This window comes from Sinohyriopsis cumingii, chromosome 10 (genome assembly GCF_028554795.1).
Source record: "Sinohyriopsis cumingii isolate HCF-2022 chromosome 10, ASM2855479v2, whole genome shotgun sequence".
Classification (NCBI taxonomy): domain Eukaryota; kingdom Metazoa; phylum Mollusca; class Bivalvia; order Unionida; family Unionidae; genus Sinohyriopsis; species Sinohyriopsis cumingii.
The window spans coordinates 71,353,638-71,370,294 of NC_142970.1; the positions used below are offsets into that span (position 1 = coordinate 71,353,638).

The window sequence follows — 16,657 nt, forward strand, 5'->3', positions numbered from 1 at the left end:
ATGTTTCAACAAGTACAAGCACTTTAGTGAGCTAGAGCAAATAAATACATTTCCCATCATACTTCAACAAGTACAAGCACTTTAGTGAGCTAGAGCAAATACATAGGATATGCATTAGATTTCAGACATGGACATTGTGTTTTGATGAAGAAATTTTAATTTGATGCCATTTGCATCTCTATGAAGTTATTTGCCCTTACTTCCTTGACAACAGTGATAAACTGGCTGGTATACATTGCTGAATTGGATGTGATATACTGGCCAGTATACGGTGCTGAATTGGATGTGATATACTGGCCAGTATACAGTGCTGAATTGGATGTGATATACTGGCCAGTATACAGTGCTGAACTAGATGTGATATACTGGCCAGTATACAGTGCTGAACTGGATGTGATATACTGGCCAGTATACAGTGCTGAGTTGGATGTGATATACTGGCCAGTATACAGTGCTAAATTGGATGTGATATACTGGCCAGTATACAGTGCTGAATTGGATGTGATATACTGGCCAGTATACAGTGCTGAATTGGATGTGATATACTGGCCAGTATACAGTGCTGAATTGGATTTTCTTTGTGATTATATATGATTGGTTAGTTTGCAAAGTGTCAAAAATGAAATTTAGTGCCACAGATTAGGTCAACCCATTCCTATGACTCTTTTAAGTCACTGATGTTTATATGATCAGCCTTTTGAAAGTGATGTGAATTGACAGAAAGGGTGGGGTGCAGTATTGTGTCAATTTTGACATATTTCTTGGTACTTAAAACACAGAATGATAACAAAGTTTTTTTACTGCATAGCAATAGGAGTAAAGTGCTTTGCCCAAAGACACCCCATGGTAGTAGCCTATCCAGGTTGATCCAGAATTTAAACTTAATCAATTCGATGAAAATGAGTACCATATAATTAATTTAGTAGCATTGTGCTGTTTGTTGGTGGCACAGAGTTTGACAGAATGCCTGTCTTAAAAAATATGAGATTATTTTTCTTCTTTATTTCTAGGTTCCAGGGGAAGCCACTACACTGTATCATGATAATAAAAGCTCCATTGTCAAGGATGAAGGTGTTGTCCAGGCATTTTCCTTTGAAATTACACCAGTTGTGTCGCATGAACTGATATATATAGCATTGTGGGCTGTGAATAAGGTTTGTTAATTAGTCTCATGGACTGATATACATAGCATTGTGTGTCATGACTAAGGTGTGTTAATTAGTCTCATGGACTGATATACATAGCAGTGTGAGTCACGTCTAAGGTGTGTTAATTAGTCTCATGGACTGATATACATAACAATGTGAGTCTTGAATAAGGTGTCTTAATTAGTCTCATGGACTGATATAGCAGTGTTAATCATGAATACGATGTGTTAATTAGACTCATGGGCTGATGTACATAGAAGTGTAAATCATGAGTATGGTGTGTTAATTAGTCTCATGGACTGATATACATAGCATTGTGAGTCATGAATAAGGTGTGTTGATTAGTCTCATGGACTGATATACATAGTATTGTGAGTCATGAATAAAGTGTGTTGATTAGTCTCATAGACTGATAATTCCTGTACAAAAACTTCTGCCCTGACTTTAACCAGATTCCAGGTGGAATTTTAAAGCGGATTTCCCTTAAAGCCTAGATTCCACTTATTATAAATTTTAGGTGGGTTCAGGGTGGAATAGAGCCCGAAATATGTCCGTCTATTACTAGGTGGAATTTGTTTATTCCGCCTACTAGGCGGAATTAGTTTATTCCGCCTACTAGGTGGAATTTGTTTATTCCGTCTACTAGGCGGAATCTGTTTATTCGCTTATTTAGCCTAGATTCCCCTTATTATCACTTTTAGGCAGATTCAGGGTGGAATATTGCTTGAAATTACTGTTACTAGGCGGAATCTTTATTTCTGCCTAATTACATGGAAATACCTGCAGAAACCCCATCCAATAATGAAAATGTCAAGGCAGATTTCAGACGGGTTTTTTAAAAGCATTTTCTGCCTAAACCATAAAAAATATACTTCAGATTTCTATTATGTATTAAACTGCTTAATGATTTTTAGATATTATTGGGAATCAATGATAAACATTCACAGTAATATTTAAAATGGATCATAAATTTTATTTTGACAGACATTATCAAATAAGATTTAGGTTTTACTTGTCCTAAAGGGCAATGCCATTTTCTTTCTTGCATACAAAATCTAATGCAACATGGGATCACTTAGTATTTTTCATTTCACTTTAAAGTTTAGTGAGATTTCACACATATTTTGACCAAAACTTTCATTGAAATTATGTTGAGGTCTCACTCAAATTTATTTGAAATATTTGTGAGGTTTCACAAAATAATTGACTAACACTTTTGTAAGATTTCACTAAAATTTTGATCATTATATAGTATTTTACTGAAGTTTTTATAGTGTCTCAGACATTTCAACAGGTTTCAAAGAAATAATGGATATGAATTAAACAGGACTTTATTAACCAAGGTGATATTTAAGTGTGCATGAAAACAATTATACTGATGTAATTATATGACATCCAAGGCAAAATAAATGTGAGTTAATAATGATATTAATAATAATAATGACTTTATTTAGAGAAGGTAATTCAATTAGTTACAGAACTAATCTACCTTGAGGCCTTCTGTGATGTACAACATATACTGTATATACAACATGATATGAAGTATCTGACACTAAATAATTAAGTGGTTTTAAAAATAAAAGTATCAAGCCTGGAACATATGCACAGGCATCTGTGAACACATTTAACATTAATAAAATATAAAATATTAATCTGCATTGAAAAATTCAGCCATGAAAATAATGCAAAATTACAGAAAAGCATCCATTTGAGACAATTTGATTATGAGAAGAAGAAAAGCTAGGAGCCTGCCTTATGTCACTTGTACTGTATACTGGAATTTTGATTGCACATACTATGATGCTGTTGTGGTCTCTCGAATTAGTCCTTGTTCCAAAAGCAGCCGTGACAAACGTTTATCATGATATAATAACTCTTATTTTACAGCGAATTCCAACACACCAAGAATATTTTGATAATAAACACAATAATGCCTCACGAGATTATACTTTTCGGTCAAGAATATTCCGCAAAGATATGGCTATCTTTGATAGACATGGATATCTAGCAACAATTCCCACCAGTGATCTACACGTTGTCCCTCCTTAAATCATGAAGTTAATCAGTTTGGAGTGTATATTACTTCGAAATTATCCTGATTCAATTCCTTGTCCTATTTAGCACGTTAGTCGCTACTGTAAAGCTCTTTATGGCACAAAAAGCAAAATGCTTGTCCTGGTGTTCAGTTTTCATACAGATTGACCAGTTATGTTCCCATCAAATTTGCGTTCAGGGTATTCTCATTGCCGCACATTTTTCAAATGGTTATTCAATCTCTTGTCCTGCTCGAAAATTTGAATCGCCATGTTTAGCAAACATGCTCTTTCCCATCAATTTCTGTTACGCGACAATTCATTGGGCAATTACAAAATGTTGACCAATCAGAAAGCTTTATACAACGATCCTCTGTTAAACAATAAACAGAACAAATACTTGTTTGAAAGCTCATTGTGGAATGGGACCGGATAGAGCATTATTTAAAAAAGAGTTTCGGAGATGGTATTAAAAAATGGGTCCATATCGAGGAAATTCAGGTCAGGAGAAAAGCAAAATTATGCTTTAAAACGGAAAACAAGATGAAATCTTGTTTGAGGGCAGTTAAATCCAGTTGAAGTTAAACAAAAATACAACAACAGCAACAACAAATTTGAAAAAGAAATTTAACAAGGAAAGCTGTGGAAAGAAGTTATAAATTGTGCCCAAAATAAACAATAAAAATTTACAGCTATCAGAAACAGGAAATGTAAATGCTGCTGAAAATCATTCAAATTGTACCAAAAACAATAAATTTTATTATATCTTATTGATATTTTTATTGAACTGTCAGTGATATTACAATCACAAAATATCACTATATTTTCGGTCATTTAACTTTACAGACACACAAAAGCCAAGTCCTAATTATGCCTTTATTTAACTGATGTAAATGACTAAGTTCTTCATTCAGCCTAGATGTTGGTTAGAAAATAAACTAAGTCCAGATTCCTCCTTTCATATAATAGATACCAGCGACTAAGTTCTTCATTCCACCTAGATGGTGGGTGGAAAATCAACCAAGTCCAAAATTATGCCTAAAGATGTATTTATAGCAGGAATTTGACAAAAGTCCATCTTAGAGTTAGACGGACTCTTAGATGGATTCATCTTTGACTTCTCAAATTTTCCATGTCCGCCTTTGTATTAACCAGATTTTTAACATATTAGGCAAATTCTGCCTGGAGTCTGCTTAAGTTCCAGGTGGAATCTGCCTAATTATTTCGTATGGATAGCATTGTGAGTCATGACTAAGGTGTGTTAATTAGACTCATGGACTGATATACATAGCAGTGTAAATCATGAGTAAGGTGTGTTAATTAGTCTCATAAACTGATATACATAGCAATATGAATCATGAATAAGGTGTGTTAATTAGTCTCATGGACTGATATACATAGCAGTGTGAGTCATGACTAAGGTGTGTTAATTAGTCTCATAAACTGATATACATAGTGTGAGTCCTGAATAAGGTGTGTATCATGGACTGATATATGTTGCAGTGTGAGTCACGACTAAAGTGTGTTAATTAGTCTTATGGACTGATGTACACATCAGTGTGAGTCATGAATAAGGAGCTTTAATTAGTCTCATGAAGTGATTAACATAGCAGTGTGAGTCATAAATAAGGTGTGTTAATTAGTCTCATGGACTGATATACATAGCAGTGTGAGTCCTGAATATGGTGTGTTAATTAGGATATTATGACATAATTGCATATGAGTGATGATATAATTTGTCATATATCTGACATTTCAAATATTATTGCTTCATATACAGTAGGGTCCATATTTAAGAAGCTTTGATTTTATATATCTGCTATACCTATGGAAGTGCGGTGGCATATGTTATCTCTGTCCCTCTGCTATACCTATGGAAATGCGGTGGCATATGTTATCTCTGTCCCTCTGCTATACCTATGGAAGTGCAGTGGCATATGTTATCTCTGTCCCTCTGCTATACCTATGGAAGTGCGGTGACATATGTTATCTCTGTCCCTCTGCTATACCTATGGAAGTGCGGTGGCATATGTTATCTCTGTCCCTCTGCTATACCTATGGAAGTGCGGTGGCATATGTTATCTCTGTCCCTCTGCTATACCTATGGAAGTGCGGTGGCATATGTTATCTCTGTCCCTCTGCTATACCTATGGAAGTCGGGTGGCATATGTTATCTCTGTCCCTCTGCTATACCTATGGAAGTGCGGTGGCATATGTTATCTCTGTCCCTCTGCTATACCTATGGAAGTACGGTGGCATATGTTATCTCTGTCCCTCTGCTATACCTATGGAAGTGCGGTGGCATATGTTATCTCTGTCCCTCTGCTATACCTATGGAAGTGCGGTGGCATATGTTATCTCTGTCCCTCTGCTATACCTATGGAAGTGCGGTGGCATATGTTATCTCTGTCCCTCTGCTATATCTATGGAAGGGGTGGGTGGGTGGGATATGTTATCTCTGTCCCTCTGCTATATCTATGAAATGGGTGGGTGGGTGGCATATGTTATCTCTGTCCCTCTGATATACCTATGGAAGGGCTTGGTGGCTGGCATATGTTATATCTGTCCCTCTGCTATATCTATGGAAGGGGTGGGTGGGTGGCATATGTTATCTCTGTCCCTCTGCTATATCTATGGAAGGGGTGGGTGGCTGGCATATATTATCTCTGTCCCTCTGCTATATCTATGGAAGGGGTGGGTGGCTGGCATATATTATCTCTCTCCTTCTTATATCTATGAAAGGGGTGGGTGGGTGGCATATGTTATCTCTGTTCTCTGCTATATCCATGGGTTGAGAGGGCAAATTTGACAAAAGACTTTATGTTCCCAAGACTTGAATCAGATCTGATTTTCACCATTTTTTGACATAATTTAAGCCATTGTCCCAGTTTGACTTAAAACTTGTCCCAATTTTTGCATCATATTGCCTGGGACACAATTTAAAGTTTGCTGAAGAGTTTGAACTAAGTATCTATCTAAGAAAGCTATTCATGAAGCAGCATACCTGTCAACTTTTCACTATGCATACCTGTCAAGTTTTCACTATGCATACCTGTCAACTTTTCACTATGCATACCTGTCAACTTTTCACTATGCATACCTGTCAAGTTTTCACTATGCATACCTGTCAACTTTTCACTATGCATACCTGTCAACTTTTCACTATGCATACCTGTCAAGTTTTCACTATGCATACCTGTCAAGTTTTCACTATGCATACCTGTCAAGTTTTCACTATGCATACCTGTCAACCTTTCACTATGTATACATTCAAAAGCCAAGTAGGGAAACTGAATGAAAAAAATAAGCAGATTGGGACCTAAAATTGGGAGTTTTTTGTGTGGCATTTTTTTAACCTTGTTTTCACTAAATATTGACTGAGCTTCCAGGTTCAGTATGCACGAAATTCTCAATGGACACGCTGTTTCTCCCTGTAACATGCCCTCTTTCATATTCTGATCAGCTGTGGCCAAAATGCTCAAAACTAAACGTTAATCTGAAATAAACAAGCAAGAAAGCCAGTGTGACTAATTAGCAGTTAATCTTTATCATTGCAATTATCTTGTGAAAAGGACTGGCCCTCTGATACGATTCAAAGAAACCACATTCTACAGTGCATGAATTTTTATGTAAGCACCAGCAATTGATTGGCAAATAAATGATGCCCTATTTTGTTGTAGTTAGCGGTACCTAACTACGCAGTCTCAAGCTACATGTACCATACATGTGGGAACTTATTTTCCCATGTTTTATATCCCTTTTTTTATTTTCATTTAGAAGGCATTTAACATTGCTTACTAAACAACATATTTATTCTGAGTAGTTTTTTTAGGGCACATGAACTGTATGGCATGTTTCTCCGTTCCTTCTTTTAATTTAATGATGGTAATTAATGTTTGTATATATATATGGTACAGTAATGCCAGGTGTTCACTTGTGTAAGTTTCTCTGGTGGGAATAGAGATGCTACAGCATCACAGTGATCATTCTTGGGATTGAACTAAATTATTGCTGACAATTTTATTGTTGAGGTTTATTGTTTGTTGTGGGGGTTTTCTTCTGATTTTAGTATTATTGTAAGGTTAGAAACTTTCATAAATTGACTAAAATAGTGTTTAAACTTAACATTCTATTTACTAAAGAAAAATGTAATAAATGGGAGTTCTATGCAAAAATCCAAATATAGTATGAAATTGGGAGGTAGGCGTGGAATGACCCCAAAATTATGGAAAATAAGACTTGTACATGCTGCAGTACAATGAAATGGATGGAATTGGTGTAATTTCATATCTAATTTCTTGTTGTTGTATATATTTTATTCCTAAACAGGTTGGATTTTCCAGCCCAGTTCTTCATCATGCCTTCAGACTGGTATTTGGTGGTGTGATGGAATTGGTCAGGAGGTGTTCAGCTTTCTCCTGTGTTGGCCACTGTGTTTGTGCACCTGAAGATAAAACTTGTAGTAACACTCGACCCTGCACAGATAAGTCAGCAAGTAAGTTTCCTCCCTTAAAACTAATGAGTTTTTTTATAATCATTCCTAGTTCTGGATTAAGTTTCATTTTCCTTTCTGCCACCATCATAGAGGAGGTCAGAATATCTACATTGCAATGAATGCATGCAAATTTATTAACTTTCATGTCACCACATCTTGAAGAATGGATATATGTCTGTTGTCCAGCCTTTCCACCATGAGGATCTTATTTCTTCTTTGTGCGGTAACAACTTTACATTGACCAAGAAAATGTGACAAGCGTGCATATATAGATGACCTGACAAGATTTTAATGCCAGTGACAGCAGTTTTTCCTTTTTCATTCATATTTAAATTTGTGTGACTTAGAATTTTTCCATTGCATTGTGAGCACACATGTTTTGCAACCTGAAGATCTGATTTGGCTATTGTGGGTTTTTAAAAAAAATGAGTAATGGAACAGTTTTAGATTGGGGATTTCAAGTAGATGCCTTGCTTGTTTCAGTAGTTGTTAAGGTTAAAATGGATATGGGGACTTATGAAGTGACTACAAGAGGAATCTCCATTATATAAATATAGTTAGCTAACTTACATAGAAGAATATATTTTGCAAAATACTGCTTCATTTATGAATGATAAAGTAGGACCTGGGTTGGGTGGCCTGGTTTACATAATACTGCTTCATTCAAGCATGATAAAGCAGAACCTATGTATGGGTGTCTGTTTACAGAATACTGCTTCATTCATGCATGATAATGTAGGACCCATGTATAGGTGGCTGTTTACAGAATACTGCTTCATTCAAGCATGATAAAGTAGGACCTATGTATGGGTGGCTGTTTACAGAATACTGCTTCATTCAAGCATGATAAAGTAGGACCCATGTATGGGTGGCTGTTTAGAGAATAATGTTTCATTCATGCATGATAAAGTAGGACCTATGTATGGGTGGCTGTTTACAGAATAGTGCTTCATTCATGCATGATAAAGTAGGACCTATGTATAGGTGGCTGTTTACAGAATAGTGCTTCATTCAAGCATGATAAAGTAGGACCTATGTATGGGTGGCTGTTTACAGAATAGTGCTTCATTCAAGCATGATAAAATAGGACCCATGTATGGGTGGCTGTTTACAGAATACTGTTTCATTCATGCATGATAAAGTAGTACCCATGTATTGGTGGCCTGAATCTCTTAAAGCTTTTTCTGTCTAAAATTTGAGTTGGTCTTGATTTTTATTACATGTAAGTAAATGAGTGCTAGAAAAAGATAATTGATTTATGTAATTAGACACATTGTAATCTGTAATGGTTTGTTTCATATCAGTCAAGAAGACAGAGATTAAAGTGACGGATGTGAGAAACCTTCGATTTGAAGATAATGAAGAGAATGTGACCTATGTTGCTACGGATACTGTCCTGGCAGCCAAATGGAGGCTGAACAGAGCCAATGTAGATAAGCCTATTTGGTAAGTCCATATGTGTCTATAGTGTAGTCTATACAGACTATTTGGTAAGTCCATATGTGTCTATAGTGTAGTCTATACAGCCTAATTGGTAAGTCCATATGTGTCTATAGTGTAGTCTATACATCCTATTTGTTAAGTGCATATGTGTCTATAGTGTAATCTATACAGCCTATTTGGTAAGTGCATATATGTCTATAGTGTAGTCTATACATCCTATTTGGTAAGTCCATATGTGTCTATAGTATAATCTATACAGCCTATTTGGTAAGTCCATATGTGTCTATAGTGTAGTCTATACAGCCGCGTACAACAAATGTAGATAAGCCTATTTGGTAAGTCCATATGTCTCTATAGTGTAGTCTATAATAGCTGTGTACAGCAAATGTAGATAAGCTTATTTGGTAAGTCCATATGTCTCTATAGTGCATGTATACAGCTGTGTATTGCCACTGATATCATGGTACAGGGGTCCTGTTAGGATTTGTGGAGTGTTGTATTGATCCTTCTATCATGGTACAGAGGTCCTTTTATGATTTGCAGAGCTGTGTGTATTGTCACTGATATGGTACAGAGGTCTTGTTAGGATTAGCAGAGCTGTATGTATTGTCACTGATATCATGGTACAGAGGTCCTGTTTGGACTTGTAAATCTGTGTATTGCCACTGATATCATGGTACAGAGGTCCTCTTATGATTTGTAGAGCCGTGTGTATGGTCACTGATACCATGGCACAGAGGTCCTGTTAGGATTTGTGGAGCTGTTTATTGTCACTGATATCATGGTACAGAGGTCCTATTAGGATTTGTGGAGCTATGAATTTTCACTGATTTCATGGTACAGAGGTCCTGTTAGGATTTGTAGAGCTGCATGTATGGTCACTGATCTCATGGTACAGAGGTCCTGTTAGGATTTGTGGAGCTGTGTGTATTGCCAATGATATCATGGTACTGAGGTCCTGTTAGGATCTGTAGAAAAATGGCTAGTCAGCCAGATATGTTTGATGTCATATCAGTAATATTTTCATTTTAGGATCAACTACATTTTTGTTGTTATTTGTAATATTTGCTTGTGCTTTATACTGTATGTTACTGTAATAGATAAAAATCTTGGGACATGAAAAATAATAATTTGTTTCCATGTCCCAAGATTTATATGCATGTAAAACATTTTCATTGCCCCAACACTTGTAGACACAAAAAAAATGTCAAGATAAATTGGCAGGATTGATATGTCTCACAGAGCAGTGACCAGCTCTTTCAAGAACCACAATAATAATCTTTATGAACTACTAAGCTTGTTTTTGTTATTGTTATGTATATGCATATTTACTGATTTCTCCAACATGAAATTAAATAAAGGTAAAAAAAAAACGTAATAATTTACAAGTCATTTACATGGGAGACCAGACTGTACTGTAATTGACATGCTTACAGAGTGCAAATCATATATACCATCACTTATATCTCTGTTTATTCCCCATAATGTTAGATACAGATTTGGCTTTATTGATTGGTTTTACCAAATTGCATTCTTCCAGATTACATCTTAGCTAGATGTACATAGCTGTGTCATTTACTTTGATCTACAAGCTCATGAATTACTGTTGTTAAGTGATATAAGCGATCCTTCAAATTGAGGTGATCTTTATTAAAATGTTCACACATTTAATTGTATGAGGCACATAACCAGCATACACAACTGTTACTGTTCATGAAAGAATAATTATAGTAAAGACTAAAATTCTGAAAATATGTAGACTAAGATCACCAACAATCTATTTTAATTTTTTGGTGGGTGGGGGGACTGAACAAATCATAATTTTCCTCACATGGGAAAGCTGGTTGTTTTGGTGTCACTTTTATAATTGGTGGATATGTCTTTCGTTTTCTGACAGTAATCCAGACCATTTAATTATTTAAGTCCTGAAACTGGCTTGGGTTAAGATGGAATTTTGTCCAGCAGCTATGCCAGTACTTTGATGTCTAATTGCCTTTTAATCTACAATGTTAGCATGATTAATGTAGCTAGCTGTGTAAACTACAAATGAGTTTTTACAGTATTACAATTATTTTTGAAGCATTATTTCCAAAACTTCTTATTGTATTTCAGATATATTATTTCACTTTAGTGCAGTGGTATTTATGATTCACATCCAAGGGATGTACTTTATTCAGCACAACTTTAAACCTTCAATGTACATATGGTGTCACCATTACATAAATCTGCTCACTCAATGAGAGTGTTGAACCAAACTCTGTTGTTTTTGTTGTGTTCATACTGGAATCATATTTTAATAAACTAAGTATTTTACACTTTCATGGCATAAAGAAAATGTAATTACTGGCACATTGATACAAAATTCTAATGTAATAATGAATCAACTGAATTAGAGTCAAAAGGGAGAGGTTGCTGTTAGAGCAGCCCACGAATGCTCATTTCTTGTCATCTTCCAATCAAATAATACAAAACTCTGAATTAGGTCAAAGCAATAAGAAATCAAATGAAAATTAAATGTATTAAATTTTCAAACAAATTATATTAACTTATTTCCTAGTAATAATTTATGATGATAGTCCATTTACAACCACAAGGTCATTTTGGGGTGTGTGTGTATCTATGATCAATAAAATACATCGATCGTTTAGTAAAATAAATGTCAAAAGTGTCCAAAGACTTGTACTACATACAAAAAAATTACATTTGAAAATGATTAATGGTGTCCCTAGACTTGTAGTGTCCCAAGATTTACAGTAATTATGTTGCAGTTAATATATGACATATACCAAAGATATAGTAGTCACTCATTCTGATGGCATTCTCATCACCATTGGATTAGATTATAGTGAAAGTTCTCTTGCAATGTTTGTCAACCTTTGAGGGACTGCTTTTATACCTTAACCCTATGATCAGTAAACATTGGTCTTTCATCCCCGCACACAACCTCACCTTTCCTTAATTTTGAAGCAAGGTCATGGTCATTTAAAAAAGAATTTAGACAAGTTTTGGTTTAAGTTTTTCTGTATTGTCATAAGTCTCAATTTCAGGGAGGGGAAGCTATCATACTTTGACTGCAAAATCAAGAATCTCTGCCCTTTCATATTCATGCAGCCCTATGCTCCCTATGCATGGCCAGGTTATTTTACATGAAATTGCATAACTGCATTTAGTTCTGATATTGTATTGTGCCTATCACAATTCAGAGGTGATTATCACCATAAAATATATCAGTATTTCCAATATAAAGTGATAATATTAGATTATGAAAATGTATTAACTCATTTATTATATACAGTTCTCCTACTTTCAGCTTGGTAAGGATAAACAGTGGCCAGTTAATTGTGTGCTTTTTTTAAAGGAGAGGAGACATGGTAGAAATGGAATACCTAAACTACCATATTTACCAGATATATTGGGACACGATAAAATAATTTAAAAAATTTCTGTCCCAGAATTTATGTTAATACTTTTTTTCACTGTGGTCATATTTCCCAAGACTTAAGAAACAAAATAAATTTGTATTGCATTTGTGCTCTCCCCCCCCCACAACATGTTGCAATAAAATAGATAAACAAAACACTTATTTGATAATAACAAGAATGAAACTAACCTTGTATTGTTATCATTTATTCCTTTTTTACAACTAGAGCATTGAAGAATAAAATATATCCACGAAATCCGTATTTGGAGCTTAGGATTCCCTACCGTAGCGTGTATTACTTATGTCCGATACCACACGCTGCATTGTTCATTGACATAAACATTCAGAAACAAATTGTATTTGGTTGTGCTCAAAGGTTTGAATATGTTATCCAACTGAAAACTGAATCTTACAAAATCACAAACAAGAGGGAAATAATCAATCGATATCTTGAAGACAACTGTCATTCATGCATGACACGGTGCTAGGTGCAAAAAAAATCAAGATTGAATTATATCCAGGTCTACTGTATTACAATATCTCGCAAATAAAAATCATTATTTGAAAACACATTTACTTGAGTGTAAGTGACAATCTTTTCACCAGTACAGGTTACAAAAGTATCATTACTGTTTACCCAGACATCATTGCTCCTTTATATTAATTATTACTACCTTCTTATTTTTAAGGATATCAATACAAAGTTATTTTATTGCAAAGCAAGCAAACATCAGAAGCCAACTATGGATTCTTTTAAGAGTGTCCCCTTTTTTAATATTGTTGTTTTTCTAGGGTTTAACGCCATTTTTCAGCACAAGATAGGCTATACTTGGCAGCCAGTATAACTGGTGGAGGAAGAACCCTGGAAAACCCAGGGAAGAACCACCGACCCACGAGAAGCTACTGGCAGGCTTTCCCACGTACCCATGGTAGCCGAGCCTTGGACTCGAACCCATGCAGACAGAGGTGAGATGGCAGTGATCCGAAACAGTGATCACTTTAGACCACTCAGCCACTCGGGGCCCCCTTTGTTATATACAAGGATGACTGAGATATGGAAACAATCTTTGGTTCCTTTCATGGGTATTCATGTAAATTTTGAAAATAAATTGAAACAATGGAACAAATTTTAAAGTGACACAATATAGTGCTTCATGCACGGATGTTGATGATATTATGTTGCCCAAAATATTTCGCAAATGAGAGAGAAATAATCAACTGATATATTGAAGACAACTGCCACTCATGCATGACATGGTGTTAGGTGCAAATTAACCAAGATTAAATTATATCCAGGTCTACTGTATTACAATATCTTGCAAATAAAAATCATTATTTGAAAATACATTCACTTGAGTGCAAGTGACAATCTTTTTTCCTGCATGGGTCACAAAAGTATCTTTACTATTTACCCACAGATATCAATGCTCCTTTTGTATTAATTATGACTACAGATTGTAATCACACAGAAACCCAGGTGATGAGTAAATACAACTGGCAGGGAGCAGTAAACTCCTTGGAATTTACCGAAAGGATATCAAAGACAAATGTTAGTTTTATTACAAAGCAAGCTAACCTTGGATGCTAACTTTGGATACTCTGAAGCTGTTGTTTTTTTTTAAATAAAGGATATCAATACAAAGGTTATTTTATTGCAAAGCAAGCTGACCTTGGAAGCCAACTATGGATTCTTTTTAGAGTGCCAATTGTTTTTTTTAATATGCAAAGATGGCCAGGATATGAAAGGTAACTTTGGTTCCTTTTCACCGTTATTCACGGGAATTTTAAAAATAAATTGAAGCAATAGAACAATTTTTAAAGTGATACAATATAGTGCTTCTTGCATGGACATTGATGACCCAGCATTGCCCAGAAGATTTGGAGAAAATCAAATCATGTGATGAATTCGTGAAGGCCAGAAGAGAAGTAGATGATTTCACCGACACTATGATCATTAACATGGATGAAATTTTAGTGTATTTTGATTGTATTCCTGGACAGACTGATGATAAGTTGGGGGTCAAAAGTGTGAGAATTAGCAATACTGTTGCAGATTTGAAAAAAATCTGACTTTAGTCCTTGCAGTTTCTGCTTCTGGCTATGTGCTGCCTCTAACAATTTTTCAGAGTATGAGAAAGTAAAATAAATATTCATTCACCAAAAGAATAGCTCGTATGTGTGTAGGAGAAGGGTTATGTTGATGAGATGCTGCTGTAGTGGATTAAAGAGTTTTATCTCAAGTACACAGTTTTGTATTTTTTTAAATAAAATTTCAGTTGGAGTGCATTTTCTGATATGTAATTTTCGAATCAATTGAAAGGTGTCCTACAACTTATGACTCGAAAAAAAATTGATGTGTCCCAGAAAATACATTGGACAAAAAAAATTACTTTTAAAATTAATTTAAGGTGCCCCAACAAATATGGTGTCCTAACATATATGGTAAATGCAGTAAACTGAATTTAATTGTCTTTCCAATGTGTACACAAAGTGTATCAAAATCTCAGCTTCCACTGGCATAGCTTTTTGACATTTACAATAATAATAGAAAGAGATTACAAGCATGACCTGCTGCATTTGCAAGCTCAGGGCTGCCGTTGGATTTTTGAGAGTTTAGTCAGACTTAGAGAGAATACTGTACTCCAGATTATTTTTGTGACCCAAATTCTTTACGAGAGAGAAAAATTTAAATCTCTTAATCTGTCGTTCAGTATGTAGACTCCACATTTTTTCCATTTTCTGTATAATTCTTTCACTGGAATCAATGATTTAATTTATTTTCATAGTTGTCTGAAATATTACAAATTAATTTTGTTTATATTCAAAGTTTGGGGATTGGGGAGATGGTTCTGTTGTTTGGACAGAAGGATCAATGAACTTCACTGAATCTTTAAATTTATGGTTTGTATTTGCATCACAAAACTTGGTACCCAATGGAAGTTGGTATCCCACAAAAACTAGTGAATTCACAGTATGTATTTACACACAAAAAACAGAAACATTTGACAATCAGACAACTGGAAATTAAGTCCTTACAAAATTGCAAATAAAAGCTCTCCACAAGAGACAATATTGGCAAAAGTGAAATTTGAACTACAAGTTCACAGAAGCCCAGAATTATGCAATTTACAGAGAATTTCACAAGTGTACATGGTCAGCCTGTGTTATTAATAATCGTTTGACTGTAAAAGACTTCTTTTGTAAATTTTAATTAAAAAAACCTCTTTGCAAGAAGGACAACTAAATATGGTTTACATTTTGAGAAGAATCAAACTTTTTTACTTTCTATTCAGGTTTTCTATTAAGATATTTTAGTATAATTTTATGTTCTGTCAAAATTTCAGGTATGAATGGAGCGTTGGCTATGAATATGCAAGTGAACCACAAGGTATCTTTAACGTTTTATCAGATCGTGCTTGGTATGATGTTGGTCAACGGACAGAAGTGGTTTTTTCTATCCCTAGGGGTAAGTCAGTTTTTTTGTTCCCATTTTAGTCTCTAATATGATGTATATATGAGATATAGGTAACAACCTGTACGAAAATTTCCGCCCTGACTTTAACCAGATTCCAGGTGGAATTTTAAAGCGGATTTCACTTAAAGCCTAGATTCCACTTATTATAAATTTTAGGTGGGTTCAGGGCGGATTCAGGGTGTAATACAGCCCAAAATATGTAAATTATTCTGTCTATTACTAGGCGGAATTTGTTTATTCCGCCTACTAGGTGGAATTAGTTTATTCTGCCTACTAGGTGGAATTTGTTTATTCCTTCTACTAGGCGGAATCTGTTTATTCCGCTTATTTAGCCTAGATTCCCCTTATTATCACTTTTAGGCAGATTCAGGGTGGAATATAGCTCGAAATATGCAAATTACTGTTACTAGGCGGAATCTTTACTTCTGCCTAATTAGATGGAAATACCTGCAAACCCTATCCAATAATGAAAATGTCAAGGCGGATTTCAGATGGGTTTTTTTTAAAGCAATTTCTGCCTAAACCATAAAAAATATACTTCAGATTTCTATTAAACTGGCTAATGATTTTTAGACATTATTGGGAATCAATGATAAATATTCACAGTAATATTTAAAATGGATCATAAATTTTATTTTGACA

General features: G+C 34.9%; 1 protein-coding gene across 1 annotated transcript in view; it reads left to right on the forward strand.

Moving 5' to 3' along the window:
- LOC149790372 (uncharacterized) overlaps positions 1 to 16,657 on the forward strand; it is a 273,840-nt gene that overhangs the window by 197,296 nt on the left and 59,887 nt on the right. Inside the window, exons 41-45 of the mRNA XM_089973208.1 lie at positions 187 to 552; positions 1,011 to 1,154; positions 7,511 to 7,676; positions 8,981 to 9,122; positions 15,885 to 16,006. Of these exons, the coding sequence (XP_089829334.1) occupies positions 187 to 552; positions 1,011 to 1,154; positions 7,511 to 7,676; positions 8,981 to 9,122; positions 15,885 to 16,006 (940 nt within the window). The remainder of the gene's footprint in view (positions 1 to 186; positions 553 to 1,010; positions 1,155 to 7,510; positions 7,677 to 8,980; positions 9,123 to 15,884; positions 16,007 to 16,657) is intronic.